Raw genomic sequence first — 22,356 nt, forward strand, 5'->3', positions numbered from 1 at the left:
TCGTATCCCCAACACCTTGAGTAAGGCCTGGCACATCCTAGGCCCTCAATATAAATCTGTTAAAAGAATGAACGATTTCCTTAAAAATGAAACACTGTGTTTTATATTTCTGAATCCAAGACGAAATGCTCCTAGCCTCCAATTATACTGACGTCGTATTAGATGTGGCAAAAGCGTCCACCTGATCCAAACGAACACGCCTGACACCCAAATTCATGTCATACAAACTCAAGTCTGCAGCACCTCTTAGAAATACTCACTTCTGCCGTGGCCCTCTCTAAGGCCAGGATCACACGCGGCGTCCAGAGGCGGAGAGACGGCGGCTCCGGCGTTACCGGTTTACCGAGAAGTAAGTGTAATTCTCCTCTACTGTGTTCACGGGGCCGGCCCCTCCCGGGCAAACCTTGGAAGGTTGGTATTTCCTTGGATGACTTTGGAGGTCGGTGTGTAAAAAGCATTCATCCACGCATCATAGGGCATACCAGCTAATGCATGGGCTTAAGTGAAAACAAAAGACTAAGTGGGAGCATTAAATGTGTTACTACACGTCCAGCGCTAATACTCTCGTTGCCGCTAAAGCGCAAACGTCTTCGTCGGTGTCGCCTGCGTGGTCTGAATGAAGGAGAGTGTGCGCGTTCTCTAACTACTTTACCCACGATGATCTCTTCAGTCACTCGTTACCCACATCGTACACTCTTAAAATGAACTACCTTTCTATCTTTTATTCAAGTTCCCTGCTGTGGGATTCCAGGAGTTACGTCTTTCAAGAAATGGAACCTATCGTTAATGAGAAGTCACGGAGGAAAAAAAAAAAAAAAACAAATCAGGCTGGCTTCTCTCCTCCCAACAACTCAGTTTGATTAGGTCGGTGGTTTAATGGCTTTAACATCAAATGCTCTGCGTCAGCCTTCTGCCTGAGCTAGTTTACTTACCGACGGTTAAGGCAGCTTGGTTTCTCCTGAAGTCATTTTTAATCACTGGCTTGGCAGTCTCAGCTTTTGTGTTTTTTTTCATAGTGCTATTTTCCCGTAATTAGGATAAAGTTTGAACTCGGTTATGACAGTTCCCTAAAAATACCAGTGGAAGCAGTTGGAGGGAGCAGACAGCCGAGTTCTGTTTAGACACGCCAACCGTGGGGTGCCTCTGAGTCACCCGCCTGGAGATGCCCATAGCTGAGGTTGGGGGCCTGGAAGTGGGAATTCCAGGGCCACGAGCATTTGGGTGGTGAGTAGCCGAAGCCTCAGGGTCACCTGCAGTTTGCGAAGTAAGAAAATAAAGGGGCTCAGGACGCAGCCCCAAGGAAGACGGTTTCCCAGGGGCCAATGACGAACGTAAACTGTATTTGTCCAGAACAACAACGCATCTTCCATTAAGCAGTGTTTGTTGAAGCCCATTATGCGTGCACACACTCTGTGGCCCATGAACTCGGCCCGGGACAGCAACGCAGGAAACACGGAAGCTCTCACGTGCAGGTGTCGGGGGCCACCCCGCCACCGTGCGGCCATGCCACCGGGCTACCCCGTGGTGTGCATATGCGTCTGTAGTCATGAACACGAGCCACTTTTATTTAAGAGAGCAGATAAAAATGAAACCCACATATGAAACGTGAGACACGCAAGTGTTGCATTAATCCCCTCACGTTCCCCAGGCTGCTACCTGAGTAAGCTATAATAACCCTGTCTTTGAACCTGCGTCTGTGGGCTAACAGCCTGTTCTGAAAGGCTTTGTTCCCCATATACACACCCTCCACACCCTCCCTCCAAAAAGATGAAAGGAAGAGCAGTGTTTTAACGGTAGTAAATCCCTCTACCTCCCCCGACACACATGAACCGCTGTCCGGCGAACCTCCAGAGTCTGGGCGTGTGGGTGCGTGCGGGCAGCAGCTGGGGGCGTGACCTTGGATGGGAGTCACTGCGGCCGTCCCTGCTCGTGTTTCCGGACAGCAGCACGTCCCAACGCTGACCCGCGGCACTCGGGGATCGGCCAAGGCTCCGCTATTACGCACCGCTCAGCTCCCCACTTGGAGGCCCCAGCACCCCGCTTGTCCAACAAGGAAAGAGCCTCGGGAAATGGCCCAAGAGAGGAGTCGCAGGTGGGAAGAGCGGGTGACACTCCAGGGACGAAAATGGAGAACGTGTGGACACATCTGGCTTAAGCCCACTGATTTCCCCCTCTTTCTGTCTTGGTTTTGGTTAACTTCCAGAGATGCCACAAGGAGGCGGAGGTTAGTCTAGAGACCCGTGATCATGGTCAAGCGTGGGTACCCCCGACCACCAGGTGCCCGATTACAGAAGGTCATCTGCCACCACAACGCAGCAGATCAATTCAGCAGTCTCCTGAAAGAATAACTCCCCCCGACCGAGGGATTTCAGGCTAGAACTGTAAAGCTCCCCAACTCAAGGAGTTCTACTATGCAACATAGTATGTTCAAAGGAGAGAAACTACACAGTCACCTCTGTGTCTGAAAAAGTAACAGCAAAAACTGGATTTCTATGCAACTCTCATAAAACACAAACTGACAAAAATCCGGATGGAAGAATAAAAAGACAATGGCCAGGAGATCGAAAAGACACGGTCCGGGAGTAAGGCGGATGTATGTGTCAGCTTAGGCTGCTGTGACAAATGGCCCAGATGGGGTAACCTGACTTCTCATAGTTCCGGAGGCTGACAAGTTCAGTATCAAAGTGCTGGCCTCTTCAGCCCCTGGCTTGCAGATGGCCGCCTTGTCGTTGTGTCCTCACACGGCAGAGAGAGAGAGTTCTGATGTGTCTTTCTCTTCTTGTAAGGAGAAGTCTGGTATTTCTTACAAAACTCAGCACACAAATACCCTGTGAGCCACACTCCTCCCAGGTATTCACCTAACACAGATTAAAATGTATGTCCACCAAAACGTGGATGAGACTATCCTTAGGACCTTTCTCCAAATAGTCAAAAGATGCAAACTACGTAGGCATCCATCAACAGAAGAGTGGGTAAACCAACCAGTATGGTTATACTGTGGAACATTCTTCAGCAAAAAAAAAAAAAAAAAAAAAAAAAAGCAGTGGTCTATCGATACAGGCACAGCACAAATAAATCTGAAAAACGTTATGCTAAGTGAAAGAAGCCAGCCTTAAGTGGCTATGTGCTGTAGGATTTCATTTCTATGAAGCTCCAGAATGCATAAAATAAGTCCATGGTAGAAAAAAGAACAAAACAAAACAAAACAAAACAGAACAGTGGTTGCCCGAGGAGGAAGTGAGTTGCCTAAGAAGCTGCATGATGGAACTTTCTAGAGTGATAGGAATGTTCTGTGCCTGGACATGGGGTTTGCACCGCAGAGATTTTTTGGCATTCGCTGGACCTTATTAATGGGATACTTAAGATCTGCGTGTTTCATTGTATGTAAGTTTTTTTTTTAATGTCTATTTATTCTCAAGAGAGAGACAGACAGAGACAGAGTGTGAGTGGAGAAGGGTCAGAGAGAGAGAGAGGGGAGACACAGAATCTGAAGCAGGCTCCAGGTTCTGAGCCGTCAGCACAGAGCCTGACACGGGGCTCGAACTCACAAACCGAGAGCTGAAGTCGGACGCTTAACCGACTGAGCCACCCAGGCGCCCCGCAAGTTTTAACTCCAAAAGAAGAAACAAGACTAGGACACAGTCACTGAACTCTTGTCAATGATTTCCCCGCTGCAATATTTACGTACAGATACACAAATACCTATAACTGATCATGAAACACATTAAACAAATAAGATGGATTGATGGTGGAGAGACGGGTGATAAGGTTAGCACAGTGAAGTGTATGTAAACGGCAGGGTCTGGTTGGTGGGTATATGGATCCCATGTTCATCGTCAGATCCTTTCTGCTTTTCCATATGCTTGAAATTTTTCCTAATAAAATGTCAGGGAAGAAAAGAGCGTCTCAAAGCATGAAGAAAATGGTCCTTGACACAACAATTCAATTTAGATGTTAATTTCCACCAACTTTATCCTACAGTTCATTGTAATTCCAATCAAAAACACCATGGGAATTCTTCAAGGAAATTGGGGTGTTCTTTAAGACCTGATACAAACACCTTAAAATTACTGGTGACTACTGATAAGTGACAGAAAAATTTTAATTTCTATGTGATCAACTAAAAATCACGAAGGAACAATGTGAGGGCAGTGGCCAAAGACAAGGAGACAGGTGACAGAGTGGAAACATGAGTGTCCAGAAACAGCGAGCAAACCTCACTGGTGACAGGGAAAATAAAGTGGTCGATACCAGTCTTCCTCCTTCAGAGTAGCAACAACGAGGAGATTTATGGGAATCACCTTGGAAGTTAGGGAGAAACGGGTCCTCCCTTCGTGGCAGGGAAGGATCCCGCGCACACCTACTCGGCAAGATCACTGATCAAAGGTGATCCTGGGCCCCTGCGTGTCTACGCTTCAGAATGTCCCCCAGAGAAACACCAGTCAGCCTCGGGACACACACAGGGAGGCCGAGGTGGATGTGGGTCAAGGGAAATTCTCATCACTGTGGGAATATCACATGCTTCTCCCGGGACAGAGAGAGGGAGAAGGACAACCCGGGAAGTTTAAAATATACTGACGTCCTGGGCATCAAACAGGTCCAATGTGATATCCTTTAGGTAAAAAAGTGCACAGCAGCCAGAGGAAGCCACTCTCCAGATACACGCGTGTGCTAAATGCTCGGAGAGGCCTTATCTGGCACCCACCCAGTGGGAGAGATGATCCTGGGGGCCGGGGAAACTTTCACTGGACCAGAATGGCCTGAATGGTTGATCCTTCATTAAATGCATCCTTAATTAAAATGGATCCTTAATTAAAAATGAGAAAAAAATAAATGCAAAAATATTGCTGAAATTTTTATATAAAATGTGACTATAGTTGATATTTACATGTTTAAGAATTACATTATGATTACATATAAATTATATTTTGTATCTTATTTCCCGATAGTGTCTGTTTGCGTTATAGAATGTTTATATAAAGTTTACAAGTATAAAAAAATAATTTCAATATTTTTGAAATCACTTTGAAATCGCAGACATTTTCTCCAAAGACTCACAGCTGTGGCCCGGACGATGGCCACACGCATCAAACACCACAGCAGGTGACGCGGTTGGGGGCAGTGCTGGGATTTCCGTGGGAACGGCCTCCCCGTTTCCCAATGTGCTCGGGACGCCTGGGTCTTGGGTGGCCCCAGCAACCTGGCCTGTACTCCCACACACGCCCTCCAGCCTTGTAGGGTCACGGTCACGGAAAGGAACGAGCAACCGTTGCTCTGAGACATTCCTCCCTCACCCTGAGCCACGGAAAACAGAAGTGTTCCGGCCCGAGGCCAGGACGTCGCCATCCCTGTGTGAAGTCCAGCCAGCGTCCAGCAAATTCGGCAAAGACATGTGCTTGCTGGATTGAAAAACCCGGATTCTTACATAACGGAAACCCTCAGGGAATGAGAAAATGGTTCGAGGAAAACAGATACTTACTGAAAGTTATGATTTGGGCTGTGTGTTGGACCTAAAAAGGAAAAAAAAAAAAAAAGATAGGCTATTAATGCTTTATAATTTGGAATAAAACTTTTTTCCAAACCAGCCAATGGTAAAGGCAGCCACAGCCCAATGCACTCATTTGTGGTGAGCCGTCCTCGGGCCCCAGGCTTTGCTGCTGCCCAAGATTATACGGCAGGGACGATGAAAAACCACAAAATATGGAAGAGACGCTCTCTGTGTGTGCAGAAACGTCTAGAGGGATTTTTGGGGTTTTTGCTGTCTTCCCTGTCTCTCTCTCTCTCTCTCTCAGCTCATCCAACCTTGACTCACAAGATCTGGTTACTAACAGGGGCCCAGATGGTCTGGAGCCTGTGTGACAGGGCTGGGGCACTGTGGGGACCATCTCACAACTGGGATGAGAGAGGAAGCGTCCCCTCCGGTCGTGTGATTTCCCACCCCCCCCACCTCGGACGGGCACAAGTGTGTGGAACCATCAATGCGCTCCGCTCTGGCTTCTGCCTCTCAGCTGGGCCCGGGCTTCTGCGGGTGTCCGTGTCCCCATCTCGGTGCGCGAGGCCGGCCTCCCCCACCCGGCGCACGGCCTTCCCCCTATGCCTCGAAGCTCACCTTTGTGTCTGGGGTTATTTTCTGCACTCCAGGTTTACAGACCACTCCATCTGTGTCTGTTTTCCTTTATGACTAGTAAATGGCTAACAGGTTAAGCCGGGACCTCGTGCACAATGGGAAAGGCCCCAGGGGAATGGTTTTATGGATTTCCTCTCTGTTGGCTCGTGCGTGTTCGGTTTCAGGCTGCAAAGCAATCTCCTGCTCCGTGGCTGCGAGCGCCGCTGGCTGATAACCACACGCCTGGGCCGCCCCGACTCACCGAGCCGCACGAACAGGACGCCGGTGGCGGTAATGGTCTTCACCCCGTTGGTGGCCACGCACTGGTAGTAGCCCGTGTCTGTCGTGTCCAGATCTTGGATGCGAAGCCGAGAACCGTACTCCGTCTTGCGGATGATGACGCGCCTCGGCTCCTGCACGACCGGGGCATCGTTCTTCAGCCACCGCACGGTGGGGGGCGGGTTTCCGGCCACCTTGCAGTGCAGGATGGCCGTCTGGCCTTGCACTATGGTGATGTTGTTCACCGGCTCCAGAAAATTCAGAAAGTAGCCTGCAGGGGAGAGAGCGGTCACAAAACAGCAAAGCTGAGCGAGGGCTGGAAGAAAGGGCTGCCTGCGAGGAAGCCTTCCATTTTCTCTCATGAATACAGTCCGTTCTGTCACTGGTGGGGATTACATTCTAGAATATTCTGAGAGACATGCATCAGCAAACACTGAACCACCGCTCCCGGGGAAATACAGCGTCAGGTTCCTTCGGGCCTCTGATCGCAGTATTTTCATCAATCGCGGCATAACCTCATTTTCTGTGTGTTTCCGCTTAAAGACGCCTTATTAACACATATTGTTGATTCACTGACATCGAGCCCACGGCTGACGCTGCTGTTAACTCATGACTGAAAGAAGCTTATCTAACACGTGGTTTCCTACCACGAGGCACATCACAGCCTTCTGGTGTTTAGGAACGCTAGGCCGCCCTTCAGCACTGTCCCCGGGGGGGATTTTGAACTGCAAAATCACCAGGGCGCCTGGGTGGCTCAGTCGGTTGAGCGTCCTGTCTCGGCTCAGGTCATGATCTCACAGTTCATGGGTTCGAGCCCCACGTCGGGCTCTGTGCTGACAGCTCAGAGCCTAGAGCCTGCTTCAGATTCTGTGGCTCCCTCCCTCTCTGCCCCTCCCCTACTTGCACTCTCGCTCTCTCTCTCTCTCAAAATGAATAAACGTTTAAAAAAACTAAGCTGCGAAATCACCAACACAAAGCACAAAAGTGCAGGAAAAAAAAAGACTATATAGACCCCAAAAAGTACCCTTGTTTACAGTATAAGCTGGGACAATTAGACGGGTGTTGCCTTCTTGGGCCTCAGCTAGGAACGTGTGCATCAGGAAACTCTAAATGTTCACGGCTCTGGGCACGCCTAAATGCCCCCAGTGCGCCAGGAGTACCGATTTGGGGTTACACGTACACGTTAGGCAGTGGGTGAACTCGAAAATACGGAACCCGAAAATGAAGATCAGCTGTGTTTCTCTCTGCAAACCCTAGATCTTAATCCAACCTCGGGGACTCGTGATGTAATTGCACTCGGAAAGGCCATCCCCCTTCTGGCCACAGCACCTCAAAGCTTCGATGAGGAAAAATCCATCACAAAACAGACACACACTGAAAAATGAGCTAATCCCTGGCCGGGACAGAACAAAGGTGTCTAGGCCGAGTGCTGCCGAAGGCTCTGTCCCACGGCACCCCGGGCAGGAGCAGGGGACCCGGGCACAGCCCCACGCGGGAGCGAGAGCAGGCCTGACAGTGCCCGGGGTGCAGCACGAGTGGGGCTGGACAGTTGGGCTCAACCCATCCAGGGATGGGATTCTCAGCTGGTGAACAAGAGGAAGTGAAACAGATGGCAGAGGAGAGGGGTGTGTGTGTGTGTGCGTGTGTGTGTGCGTGTACGTGCCTGGTGTGGGTCAGGAACTGAGAGATTACTCGAGATGGACGTGCACTGCTAAATTCCGTCAACACGTAAAAAAAAAAACAAAACTAAGGCTCGACAGACAAGACGGTCAATCACGAGATGAACTCGCTTCAGACCAAAGGAATATAATTGAGCAATCTGAAAATGACCACAAAATACATTCATGTTCTGAATCTTTGGGTTCCTACGCTTTTTTTAAGCAGTGAGTTTGAAATCTGTTAGGACTGCCTTAATTGGATGGCAAATGACAGGATTTCTAGTGGGCCCTTGGGGTACATTTCACAGGATGGATGGTGGCCCCTAGATGTTGTGTGGCAGGGGGCAGCAGGGGGCGGGGAGGCTGTGGGTTTTAAGACGAAGGGATGGTCTTACTTCACAAGGGAGAGTGGATGCATAGCTGTTTGTAAAGGTGTCACTAATTAGCAGTAATCATCATTAACCACATCATTAACCACATCAAGCTTCTACCTTGATTCTCTCCTAGCCAACCCTTTCCTCAGTGCACTGAAGTAAGTTGCAGGTGAGAATTCTCGTGGTGGGACACAAAGCTGGAATGTGGAACAACCCCCTGAAAAGACAGGCCAGACCAAGCAGGGTGGCATTTGGACGTACACTCTTCATAAATGCAACTGCACAAGCTGGGCTGGGGGAACCCTGGTTCCCGCGGCTCCCACCTTAGACCCTGAGTCTTTTGGACACTAAACCCGATGCGATCTGACAGTCTGCAGCGGTCACTTCGACACAATCTGGACCGCCCTGATTAGGATAAAGACACCACGTCACGGTGTTCTGGCCAGAGCCCAGCTTAATCGGAGGGTTTCATAGGAAGGAAACTTCCAAGTTGCTTGATATTCAAATGCTTCGTCAAGGTTTGCATAACATGAATGCACCGGGAGGGCATATAAAGTGGTCATCAAGCCGGAATGGGAGATAGCAAATGACACATTAAAATCACAGTGCTCTCTTTTGGGCGTGAGCTGAACTCCCATCTCCCCTGATGGGAGAAACTGATGACAGTTTCTCCAAAGCCCGGTGACAAACCGTAGCTTCCCAGCAGGCACGGGCAACGGGTCTGTATTCGGGTAGAACAGGAGCATCGGCGACTCTGGGCTGATCAGCAAAAACATCTACAAGGAGCAGGCCCTGGGGATCTGGGGGCCGGGACATGATGGTCACGACTGGCTCTCATCTCCTCCCTCTAGGGGACCAGGTTGATGGTACTTCTCCCACGGCCTCCCTCCACTTTTAGGACGTTCGCACACATCCACCTGGGACAGCTCCGCCAGCCGGGGCTGCGTCTCCTGAAAGATACAGGAGGATCTTCTTCAACACGGATACATTCATCTAGAAAGGGAGGGAAGTGGGGGAAGACGTCAGAGAGGAAGGTCAAAGGGATCGTTCCTTTTGAACCACCGAGGAGACTTGAGGAGAAGCCAGCTGGTAATTGCTGCACAATTACCACAAACAGACCCAGTATCTGCTTCTCCAGAATATCTTTTTTTTCCCATCGAATAGGTACGGAAACACGGAATAATTCTTCACCCTGCCCGCCGACAGCTTCTCCTGCACTGTTGATTGACAATGAGTCTTTCGGTGTTCCCCAAGAAGGCTCCTTTCTGAGAAGTCAGAGTAGGGAACATGAACTCCTGCCTCTCCTGCCCCGTGCAAGGACACTGAGGGCGGGGTGTTACCCCACCCCACCCGGCAAGGTGCCGTGAGACCATCTACTGGAGTCAGAACAAGGCTTAATTCAGAGATGGTGCCAGTATTTCCTTTTTAGATGCTTCAGCCACAATAGCTAACGTGGCCTGAAGAGACGCGTATGTGCTGGAAGCAAACACCTTACGCCATTGACTTAATCACTCGAGCACTCTTGGCTCTGTCTGTTTCTATGAAATATCCAGATCAGGTGAACCTATAGAAGCAGAAAGCAGGTGAGTGGTTGCCAGAGGCTGGGGATGGGGAACTTACAGAGTGACTCTCAATGGGTATGGGGTCTCCCCGTGGGGTGCTAAAAATGTTTGGAACGGAAGTGTGCTGATGGTCGCACGACACCACAAGTGTGGTCCTGGGTCAGCAAATGCTCCTGAGGAGGGACGGGGAAGGTGAGACCAGGTCGGACAAACCAGGTAAAAGTGGGGGGTACGGTGAGGTTGATGGAAGCGTCAGGTGTGGGGGAGGGGCCACTCTGTCGAAAGCATGCTTCCCCAGGTGCTGGCAACCACCCTCAGATTTGCTGGAATCCTGGGGTGAGGCCACCACCGATTTCTTCCGGGCCTGAGGTGTCCAATTTTTCCAGATGCCCTTCACTGGCAACAGATGAACCCTCACCCCTGAAGCCACACCCTCCTCAGTTGGCAGAAAGCAAAGGAGAATCCGGTGCAGTGATCCAGCCCGCATGTGGAGTTCTCAACCAATTCTTCTTGACCCTCCACCATCTAAACCAGGGAGCTCAGCTCTTCACACTGGAGCCACCTGGGAGCTTACAAGAAGACCCGCGGTAACCAGGACCCAGGAGGGGTCTGGACAATGGCATTCGTCAAAAGCTCTAAGTGTGTAGTCAGGACCAGGGACACCTGCTTAAAAACGCAGAGGACAAAGAGAAGCTACGGTTTCTCTTGGGATGAACCAAACCCATCCAAGAACAAAGTCAGCACAGACCAGAGACAACCCCAAGATGAAGCATTGTTGGAGGAGAGCATCAGGACTGGAAAGAACGTGTCTGTATGTCCAGCACCAACCCCTGGAGGTTCTGGATGCGAAGGCGTACGAAAGCCTCATCTAGCTGGGAACGGACAGGGCAGAATCTCCACGGACGGCACCCTTGCCTCGACATGGGTCTTATATCTGCCTCTACCAGAAGCTTAGAGAGACCAAAACCATAGGTAGATACCATGGTAACTTACTAAACTCATAGTACCCTCCCTAGGTGAGTGCCTAAAACAGCCTTTGGGAAGAAATTAAGACGTCATGGTGAACAGCTGATATCCATGGTATCAATGCTTCTGGAATTTTCTCTAGCCTTCCCATACTCTTCCTCTACTGGAAGCAGCGGGGGGGGGGGGGGGAGGGGGGGGGAGGGGGGGTCCCTTACTCTTCCAGAAACACACCCAGCTGGTCCCTCATCTTGCAGTCAACCAGAACACCCTGTCCCCAGATCTCTGCTGTTTCTCCAGGGTCAAGTCTCTGCCAAAAGGTCATGTCCACGGACGGTGTTCCCCCGGCCGCCCCATCTAAAACAGCCTCTATTCATTTCTAACCTTGCTCCCCCACAGCACCGATCTTGGCCTGATGCTATGGCAGAGTCACATAATGGTTAAATTACGGTAACTGAAATAAGTTAGTAAGTTTTGACATCAAGAATAACAAAATGTGACTTTTTTGGGGCATGTTTCTCAACTTCATGGCTACTTCTTGTCCAGATTCAATTTAGAATCACCCCGGTAAGTTTGATTTCAAGCCTGGGGTGTTGACGGAGAAAGCGTTGCGTTTAGAGATGATTTGTAAAAACCGCCTTCTAGACAATAGGGAGAAAGCATGCTCTATGTCTCAGTCTCGGGCCTTCTCCCTCATTTAGGACATCTCTTTGTCATGCTTTTTCTTCCTACAGACCTTCACGTGTATTTGTAGGTAGTTTTTTAGGTATCCTGTAATTCTTGTCACTGGTGTGTGAACTGTTTTCATTTCTATCTAAGTAGTTTAAAGGAGGCTTAGTGGTTTAAGAAGGCATGGAGGACGACTCTTAGATTTCTACATCGACTTCCCACTGCTGCTGTAACAAGTTAGCACAGACTTAGTGGGGTAAACCGTGCCAATTTCTTGTTTCACAGTTCTGGAAGTCAGAAGTCCTAACACCCAGGTAATGACAGGGCTTTGTTCCTTCTGCAGGCTCTGGGAGTCTCTGTCCTTGCTTTTGCAGCGTCTGGAGGCGACACATGCCCTGGCTCGTGGTACTTCCCTTGCGTTTAGCCCCACCTCTGCCCCCATCACCACATCTCCAACTAGAAACTGTCACCGGCCGGCCTGCCTTTATAAGGACCTCTGCGAATGCAATCGCCTGGATCATCCAGGATCATTTCCCATCTCAAAATCCTTAACTTAATCCCATCTGCAAATCCCTGCACCGTGAAAAGTAACAACACGTCACAGGTTCCAGGGGCATCTTTCTCTTCTGTCCACTGTGTATATTTTGCTTTTATCTTGCCCCTTTACTGAACTATCTTGCTAGTTCTAACAGTTTCTGAGTCGACTGTCCTGGATTTTCCGTGCAGATCTCTTCTTCTTCAAATAGCAATAGTGTGGCCTTTTTGCTTTCAAGATTCATACCACTCACATCTCCTTTTGCCTAGTTGTTTTGCTCAATATTATTTTTTAAAATAATTTTTTAAACCTTATTTATTTTGAGGGAGAGGGAGAGCGAAAGAGAGAGAGCACACCCGAGGGAGGGGTAGAGAGAGAGGGAGAGAGAGAGAATCCCAAGCAAGCTCCATGCTGTCATCACGGGACCCAACTTGGGGCTCGAACTCATGAACCCATGAGATCGTGACCTAAGCTGAAACCGAGAGTCAGATGCTTAACTGACTGAGCCACCCAGGCACTCCCCAATATTAGTTCTTTTTAATTTAACAATTTTAAATACTGAAATGGTACAAACACACAAAACTACAAATATTAATGTAATAGATACCTGTGTACACAACATTAACATTTATGCTAACATTTTGCCATATTTGATTTAGAACACTGTTAAAAAAAATTACACATTCTAGAATGCATCTAAAACCCACATTTCCCTGTTTCTTGAAAACTGGTTATGCACCAGGCCAATGCACATTTCTACTGTTTTATATTTTTAGAAATTTTCCCTGAAAGATCACTTTGTTAGTTTTTTTTCCCCATTCAAAGTCAGCTTGGGATTTATTTTTGTTGATGCTCATTTATTTTAATGACTGTGTAATATTTCACTGTACAAACCAACCATAGTTTCTTTATCCTTTTCTCAAATGCAGGGCAGTAAATTGTTCCCACATTTTTGTCAGGGCTTAATCACCACCTGTACACACGTCTCATCATGCACACATACAAGAATTCCTTGAATGTGTCCACCCGGATGCAAAAGTGATGTCACGGGGCTTTGAAATCTCTCATTTATGTAAGTCTCAAGGGTGCCCGAAACCATCCACGTTCACCATCAACGTCAATCGAATTGTTTCCCCTTCAACTATGTCAACATTTGTGTTCAGGGGCCAAAGAACGTTTGCCAACCTGATGAATCTGAAACAGGGTTGTTTCACTCTCCATCTTAAGAATGTGTCCTGAGATGGGGCTCCTGGGCGGCTCTGTCAGTTAAGCGACCGGCTTTGGCTCAGGTCATGATCTCACGGCCCAGGAGTTCGAGCCCTAGCTGGGCTCTCTGCAGTCAGTGCAGAGCCCATGTTGGATCCTCTGTCTCCCCCCATCTGTCTGCTCCTCCCCGAATAGCATATGTTTGCCTTTTCTCTCAAAAATAAATACACATTCAAAACAAAAAAAAAGGAAGAATGTACCATGAGCTGGAGTGTCTTGGAAAGGTTACTGGCCACTGGCCTCTCCTTCCGCAGCCGTCTGTTCAAACCTTTGCACTGTTGCTCTAACTACTGCCATTCATAAATTTTCTTTTTCCTTTTCTAATATAAGCATTCAGTGTGCAGATTCCCTTCCACTTCTTCTTCAGCCATCTAATGAGTTATTTAATCTCCATACGGTTGGTCGGCCAGACCCAAATATCTTCCAACTTCCATTATAATATTTTCTTCCATTATAATAGTTCCAAGTTATTGAAAGCGTGCTTACCACACTGTTGTCATAGAACCCGGTCTACGTGATGATGATTCTTCGACACCACCGATATTTGCTTTACGGCCTAGCACGGACTCAATACCTAGGGTAGCGTTCCACATTTTACCAATAAGAATGTGTTTTCTCTAACCGCTCAGTGCAGGGATTTACATATGGGCATTAGATTAAACTTGTTAAGTTTTTCAAAATGTTAATAGGCTCATCTATTACTTTCGATGACATGTGTGTTCACGGACTCTGTATTTGTCACATGGCTATTAGTAACTCTGTGAAGGTGTGTTTACATATTGGAAACTATGTTACTGGGTGCAATAAACTTCAGGTTTATGGCATCAGCTAGTCTTTATATACTGTCTAACGCTTTTGTCTAAAAGCCCATTTTGTCTGATTTTGAGGTAGGGTACTCTTTTTTTTTTTTTAATTTTAATTATTTATTTTGAGGAAGAGAGAGACAGAGTGCAAGCCGAGGAGGGAGACACAGAACCCGAAGCAGGCTCCAGGCTCTGAGCTGTCAGCACAGAGCCCGACGCGGGGCTCAAACTCACCAACCGTGAGATCACGACCTGAGCCGGAGTCGGATGCTCAACCGACTGAGCCACCCAGGCACCCCTGATGTAGGGTACTCTTGATTAACATAGTCCTGCACTGTATTTTTAATTTTTAAAACCATTTTTATGATTATACCTTAGAAACGAATCCTGTAAACAGCATATAATTTAACATGTTAATTGATGAATCTTTACATATGAACCGTGAGTTTTTTAACTGGCAAATTTTATTTTGAATGTTTCCATTTTGTATTTTATTTCTCATTTCATTTTCATTTTAATCTGCCTTTCCTGTTTTCTACTTGATTGATTTTTTAAATTTTTCTTTTTCCCCTTTACTTGTCTAAAACATGTAGTAGGCAGCTAACTTACCTATTTTTTACAGGCAGACCTAATTTGGCAAAGTTTCCTCCAAATGCGACCAAATACAAGTGCCATGAAATGCTCAGACATGCAACCACATGCCCACCAACCAGTTTTGAGTTACTGCTTCCCGGTGTTCAGTTATACTGGATATCTAAGCCCCAGCGGTCATTATTATTTATGATTTTTACTCTCAGTTTATTTAGACTTGCTGATCTGTTAACCAAGTGCTTTTCCTTGCTTATGTGGCTTGTACTGCACCCTTCCTCTGGGCTCAGCTGAGCTCATCCTGAATCATACTTGGTCTTTGGGTAAAGGACTGAGGTTGTAAACACCCTCGGTCTTGGTCTAAGAGTTACCCATGACTTTCACACTTGAGTAATAGTTTAGCTGGGTATGGAATTCTGGCCTGGCACTTACACTGCCATCTTCTGGCTTCTGAGTTTACTGCAGAAATCAGGCTGGTTCTTGTTCATTTGTGGGTAATCTGATGTTCCCCCTCTTAGGCTGCTTTTCATGTTTCCCCTCTATCTTTACCACTCCCACGTATCTCTAGCTGTGGATTTATCTGTATATAGACTTAATGGGCTTCAGTACCATTCCCGATTCCACCAATTCTGTAAAATTCTCCACCAATACCTCATGAAATATCGTTCCTCCATTTCCCTTTATTCCTCCTCTGAAATCTGCTTCTGCATAGATGCCAAATTTCCTCCCATATGTAGTTTCTCTGTGTGTTTCGCTGCTTTGATATTCCCTAGCTCCTTTTAATCTCCAGCTGGGCACCCTCTTGCTCCTTGATCTGCCCATTAAGTTTCTCATTTCTCCGGCTACAATTTTTTATTTCTAGACAGCCTCTTTGGTTTTCAAATCCACCACTGCCTTTTCTTCCTTTATTTTTCATCCCTCTGGCTTCCTTGTTTACTAGCTCACCACGCATCCCAAGCCTCTCCGAGTGTGCCTTGTAATTTTCCACTACAGGGTGGGTTTTCTGTGGGAACCCCTTGGGGACTAGGTTCCTGCAACAGTCAATGCCAAGTCTTCACGTTAACTCTTGGGCCTGGGATTCCCCCCCACAACATTCCCAGCATGTAAACCGGGTTTCCTGGGGGGTGGTCCACGTCTTGTTTTTCACGGTAGCGTCTTCTGTGTTCGCCCCCTCGGGCCAGGGCTGAGGCGAGGACTGCAGCCCCTAGGTCTCCTCGCCTGCTGCCAATCGCTTACCTACCACACTCAGTTCCCTGGACCCCACAGGTTCCTTCCTGGTTTGACGCTGAAACCCAAGGTTCCTGCTGCGGCTGAGCCTCGATGACCGTTCAGAGGCCTTACATAGGGCACAAGAAATGTAAGTTCTTTCACTTTCCTGAGGCCGAATTCGATTTCTGTCTCAACCTCTTATTTCTCCTGATTGAAGGAAATGTCATCCCTCCAATTCCAAGTGATGTCAGTAAAGCTAAGGAATTTATTCACGTGATCGCAATCAGCATTTTCCCTCTCTTGGCTATTCTCTCCAGTGTCGCATTTGCGTCTGGGGATACTCCTCCAGCCTCAGTGCTTGGAGGATTTGAGGCATCCGCAGAGCCTTTTGCCTGTCCCCAGCATTTGCCAACGTGTGCACGCCTTACTGGTGTTCCTTCTACTCTGGAGCCCACGGATGTGTCCACAGCCACATGGGGACACGTGTTGGGGAGCCCGCATCATAAGTGCACGACACCTGCAAAACACCACTCTTTGTCTCAGATAAACTAAACCATGGGGACATTCTCCAAGGCTGCAAACAGAGTAGGACCACCTCAAGTGGCTCGTGCCCTGGCAGCCCAGGGCGGCCACAACTCAGCTTCCTCCCCATTCCTGGCTCCTGGTCATGTCTCCATCTCTCTTCGCAAGTGCACGTAAGCACTTACATCTTCTACTAATTTTTATTGAGCACTTGTATGTAATTTAAGTGGCGGGGGGGGGGGGGGGGGGGCAAGTTAGTTTGGTCCACCATCGTAACCATCATTAATGCTCTGGAGGCCAAGATCAAAGCCAGAAAGAAAGTTCTCTGAAGAGGAAGCACAGTGTTGTGTTGGCCTTTGGGGTTAGTTCACAGGCTCCCATTTAAACTCCTGGCTTCACTTCCCTTTTGTGCAAAATACGGCGTTTGTACTAATCTTTGCTCAGCTTTCCTCCAGCTCACAAGGCTTCCTTTTAGGACCATTCCAAACCACTCCGGACACGACAGAACAGGCCAGGAGGGGCCAGACCCCGGCGACTGAGAATCTGGCTAACTTGGATCAGTCAGCACCCCACAGTGTTAGAGGCAGAACAGAAGTCTTCCCTTCTAATTATCCAAGAGGGTTTCCCCTCTGCACAGCGGGGGAACTTTAACAACGATGCTAATGGATTCCGCACCCCTGTTCCCGGGGCCAGCTCTCTGCTCACCCCTAACTCTGGACACCGGACCTGAGTCCAAGCAGGAACGACATGCCAAGAGCAGAGGTAACAGGAGAGCCCGTTATTATGGGCCAGCACTCCCGCCTCACAGTCGGATCAGTGATGGATGGTCTTTTTCTCCCAACTGACCGTCCCCACGTTTTCCCACTCGGTCAAATTACTTAGGTGTTTGAGAAGCGGCCTGTTTACCAGGCCACGCTGACTGGTCTGGGAAGGAGATAAGGAAAGCCTTATGCACCAGGGGTCACAAGGTCACAGGGCTTTGACTGGTGGGAAATACAACAGACAAGCTGCCTGGCAGGGCAGGTGAGGAGGGGACCCTGAGGAGCACACGGAGGACATAAAGCCGCTCTTCTCCAGGGGAAGTATTTACAGCTCCATAAATCAGCCGGGGGCAGGGGCGAGGGGTCACTCCGCTCAGACGCTCCCGCTGAGCTGTCTAGCAGTCTGCACAGAGCCAGCTACAGGTTGGGGTGGGGGGGGGGATGGCTGAGCAGAGGAGCCACAGGGACAGGATGGGGGGTGGTGAGATGGGCAAAGGTGGGAGTCAGAGAACACGGGAAACAGGAGCAAAGGAACCCGAAGGGCCTGAGAAATGCAGAAAAGTACGTGAGCGTTTCTGCACATTTGGAGGAGGGTGAACGGTGGCCCCAACGACACGGGTTGGAACCTGTGACCGTGCCCTTATTTGGAAATAGGGTCACTGCCGATGCAATCAGGTTAAGAGGGGATCACATGGGTGGGCCCTAGTCCAATGGCTCTTGTCCTTATCGGAAGAGGGACATGTGGACACGGATGCGCAGGGAAGACCACACGACAAGAGGCAGGGACAGGAGAGACGCGGCCACAAGCCTAGGAAGTCCGCGGGCTGCGGGCGCCACCAGCGGCTGGGAGAGAAGCCCGGGACACTCTCTCCTTCAGAGACCCCAAAGGAACAACCCCACCCCACCCCCCGCCCCCGCCCCCGCAGACACCCTGATTTGGGACATCTGACTCCAGAACTGGGAGCCGGTTTCTGTCATTTGAGACACCTAGCCTGTGATCCTTTGGTAGGACAGCCCTCGGAAGCTACTGCAGAGGGACTGAGGAAGGAAGGAGCTGGCCCCACAAGCCTACACCTGCACCGGGCGACACCCACAGACTCACAAAGGGTCAGGGGCATGAACACACACACACACACACACACACACACACACACACCAGAAGTTCCAGAAGCGTACCCAACGCATACACTAATCAATCCACATGCCCTACAGGACTCAGGAGCCCAAAGCTCAGGAGACAGAGACAACAGGGCTCAGGGCCAGTCCAACACCGTGATCTGCGATCTCTGCTGATTGTTCCGTTCCCTCTGTCCCGGGAGACTTCGGGTCGACACCGGAGCGCAGCACCTGCAAATAGCAGGGGGCAGCCTGGACTCCTGCCCTGTGATTTAGGATGCCCTTGAGATCACCTACAATTGCAACGTATCCTCAAGCGGGGAGAGCTTGGAATTCTCCTCCTGGGCCCTCAGAAATTACCCGCTTCCCACACACATCCCAAAGTACTGATTTGACAAAACCCCAGACGTGTTACCTCTCCACTTCAAATACAGCCTTGGAGCACAAGACCAAAGGGTTTCTGGGGCAAACGTATGCTCTTGTAAATGTCACGACAATAACAGTGACAATGACAAAAATGCTAGTGACCTCGCCAGTAATAAGCAGTGTGTCTAACGCGGCAAGGAATCTAAGCTCCTGGTATATATCCACTCCTGGGTTAGCCCAGCACCGTAACCCAGGAGTCCTAGGCCGGCTTCCGTCCGAACCCTGACGGTCGTTTGGCGTGGGAAAACTTCAGGCAAACTTTCCTGGTGTAAATCACGTCTTCTGTGTTTTCTCTCCTACGTAGGCTTTTCGCTCAGGGGTCTTTCTCTGTCGATACCCACCACCCACTATGTATCTGTTAAAAACTGACTACTGGCAGATGCCAGAGTATATCCGAACACAAACGCTGTCTACACATGTGCCTAATTCCCAGGTCCCGGTTTGCTCGGAAGAGACGAAGCGGTTCTCTCACCGAAGGACTGGCCTGCCAGCCATTTCCCCCTGCTGGTGATTTTATAGATGCTGGGGCGTCATAAATGCTAACCGGATTAAAAGAAAGAGCTCATAGAGTCCACTCAGCAACCAACACTTTTTTTGGTATGATTTAAGCCACATATGGCCAAATAGTGACACTCCCTGGAGTTCGGCAAAAAAAGCACACGGAACAACAAGTGTGGCATGGCCAGGCCAATTCCTTCCGTCACGAGCGCGTGACGAGGAGGCCGGGGGAGCGGAAAGGAAGGGTAGAGTGAGTCCCCTTTTGTGCAAGAGCTGTAGCCCAGGAAGAAAGAAAACCGCACTACAGAACCAGAGAATTGGGCTGCAATGACTGGCGGGGGCCATTCGCTAGGATCCTGTCCCCAAGGGGCTGCTGAGGTCTGGACGCCTGGGACTGAGGCACACGCGGATGGTCGCACCCGGGAAGAGTGACAAACAGCACAGGCCTCCTGCCACTGCTTCCTGGGTGCGTGCCGTGCGCTGAGCCCTCGTGTCCCGCCGACAGCCGGGGGTGCGCCGGCCACAGCGGGATGCTGGGGCCGCATCCGATCCCGGGGTGCCCTCCAGCCACACCAGGCTCACACGGCTGCTCTGAGCAGGTGGCAGCACCCAGGCGGCCCCCACGGGGAGAGGGGCCCAGCTCGCCGTGGCCCCCTGCTTCTTTCCCACGGCCCAGGCACGGCGTGCACGCACAGACACGCACGCGAGGCACACACGTGTGCACACACGCCCGCTTTGCCAGTGAGCATCTGCAGCTGGTGTTTCTGTGCCCTGGAGAAGCCAAGGCCAGCTTCCAGAAGCCTCAGCACTGCAGACACGAAAGCACGCTCCGTTTTCACACAATCACATGTGGGTTAACAAAAGCAGTCAGGAGGCAGTCGAATCCCGACCAAGCAGAGGGCCTGACAAAGCATGCGGCTGTGGGCTTGAGAAATTGCTCCCAGACCAAGAAGGAGGGCCTGGAATCCCACCCAAGGCACAGGATCTGACTTATCCATGTTTGGAGCTTGTGGCTGGATGCAAATAAAAATTTCTGTGAACGTTCAGCCTACGGTCGCTTCCGAGCCTTGGTCAGCAAATGCGTCTTGCATCCAGGCGGGCCCGAAGGACCTTTCGTCTCGCAGCTGTGACAGGCCCTTGTGGCCCCTGGAGACCCCGCACCCTGCACCTGGGGGACAGGTCTGCTGTAAACACGTTGCCCCCTAGGGAGTCTGGAGTCTACGAGGGGAGTGCAGGTTAGAGTTAGACTCTGACTGTGGCTGTCCACTTCTCAGCCAGCCCCACCTCCCGCCCACCGCCCCCTCACCTCTCTCTTATCTGCCCCTCACCTCCCTCCCACCGCCCCTCCCATTTCCCCCCCATCACCTTCCAGACTACCAAGGCAATCTTTGCACAGCGATCAGGCTACACCGTGTCCCAGGCCAGAACCTTGCACAGTGGAAGACGGCGCTCAGAATAAAACAGAACATTCTCCTGCCACCTAAAACGCTGTATATGTTCTACCCAGGGCTGCCCAATATAACTTTCCGTGGTGATGGAATGTTCTAGATCTGTGCTGTCCATCGTGGTGGCCTTTAGCGCATATGGCCACTGACCACTTAAAATGTAGCTCTGAGAACTAAGGAACTAGATTCTTGATTTTACTTAATTTTAATTGATTTAAATTTGAAGACCCACGCATGGCTTGATGGCCTTGGAACTAGGTCACGTTGGTCTAGTCCCCTGACCCTTCTGACCTCAGCTACCCAACCCTTTCTCTCAGCTGCCTCAGGGCCTTTGCACAGGCACTGCCATGCCTCAGGACTCCCCCGTCTTTGTCAGCCCTTCGGATCTCAGTGTAACATCTCGTCCTATGCCAAGACGCCCTTCCCTTCCTTCCAGATCAACACAGCCCTGTCTCTTCCTTCCAGCTACTCTGTCGAGCATTCAGGATTCTGACTCCCCAGTACGGGGAAACGTCATGAATCAGAGACCACACGGGACGATGTCGTGCTGTTTGGGTCACCAGCATGTACCTGGGCATCACACAGCAGGGGCACAAAGAGACGGTCGGGGAATGTGTGTGGACCATCCGGACTGCAGGCTAAGTCAGCCTTCTGAGAAATGTTTCACCAGGCCCAGCATCCAGAGCACAGGCCTTGCCCCCTGGGAACACATCCCTATCCTGATGGAGGTCTGACCCCTGCAAGCAGCCCGTGTCCCTGTGAGGTCCCATCGAGGTCCACACACCAGGCCCCACCAAGGGCAGTCACGGCTCCACACGCCCTTGACTGAAATGACTGGCCTCTAAGCAAACAGCACCCACTGGTGAGCGTTCTGGGACGCGGAGGGAGCTCAGCACCCCGTAGGACCCCGGGAAATCTCTCGGGACCTGCAGGGACAAGCCGGCCCTTAGACTGAGGCCAGCAGACTTGGGTCCTAGCTGCTCAATGCCCAGGAGACCCAGCTGCGGACACACGGAGGGGCGACCTTCCTGAGGGGACGCGGGACCCTCAACATACAGTGGGCTAAGAAATGATTATGGATTCCTGGCCTTTGAATAATTAGGAAGAAATCAGGCAGAAGTAGAGTGGATTTTTTTTGTAGCATTCCCATTTTTTTTTAAAGTTTACTCATTTTATTTTATGGGAGAGAGAGAGCCCGTGTGAGCAGGGGAGGGGCAGAGAGAGAGAGAGAGAGAGAGGGAACCCCAAGCAGGCTGTGTGCCGTCAGCACAGAGCCCGACGAGGAGCTCAATCCCACCCACCTGGAGATCATGACCTGAGCCAAAAAAAGACTGAGCCACCCGGGCGCCCAGAGTGGTCACTTTAACAGGCAATCGTCGGGCATTGAATTGCGTCTCCCCCGAAATGCACACGTCGAAGCCCGGCGCCCAGCGCGACGGCGTTTGAAGGTGGGCCTTCGGTTAGATGAGGTCTCGAGGGGTCCCCACGAGGGGGTCGGTGCCCTAATGGGAAGAGGAGCCGGAGTGCTCTCTCCGCACCCAAACTGACCTTCTGGCGCTCTCACCCTCGCCCCCCA

General features: G+C 50.2%; 1 protein-coding gene across 2 annotated transcripts in view; it reads right to left on the reverse strand.

Annotated features, from left to right (window-relative positions):
• Positions 1 to 22,356, reverse strand: part of ROR2 (receptor tyrosine kinase like orphan receptor 2) — a 78,254-nt gene that overhangs the window by 22,860 nt on the left and 33,038 nt on the right. For both annotated transcript variants that reach the window (XR_006195910.1, XM_042913257.1), the window contains exons 3-4: positions 6,369 to 6,656; positions 5,480 to 5,510 (exon numbers count right to left, since the gene is read on the reverse strand). Coding sequence is in view for 1 of the 2 variants with exons in the window: in XM_042913257.1 (XP_042769191.1) it covers positions 5,480 to 5,510; positions 6,369 to 6,656 (319 nt within the window). In the remaining variant the exon portion in view is untranslated. The remainder of the gene's footprint in view (positions 1 to 5,479; positions 5,511 to 6,368; positions 6,657 to 22,356) is intronic.

This window comes from Panthera leo, chromosome D4 (genome assembly GCF_018350215.1).
Source record: "Panthera leo isolate Ple1 chromosome D4, P.leo_Ple1_pat1.1, whole genome shotgun sequence".
Taxonomy (NCBI): domain Eukaryota; kingdom Metazoa; phylum Chordata; class Mammalia; order Carnivora; family Felidae; genus Panthera; species Panthera leo.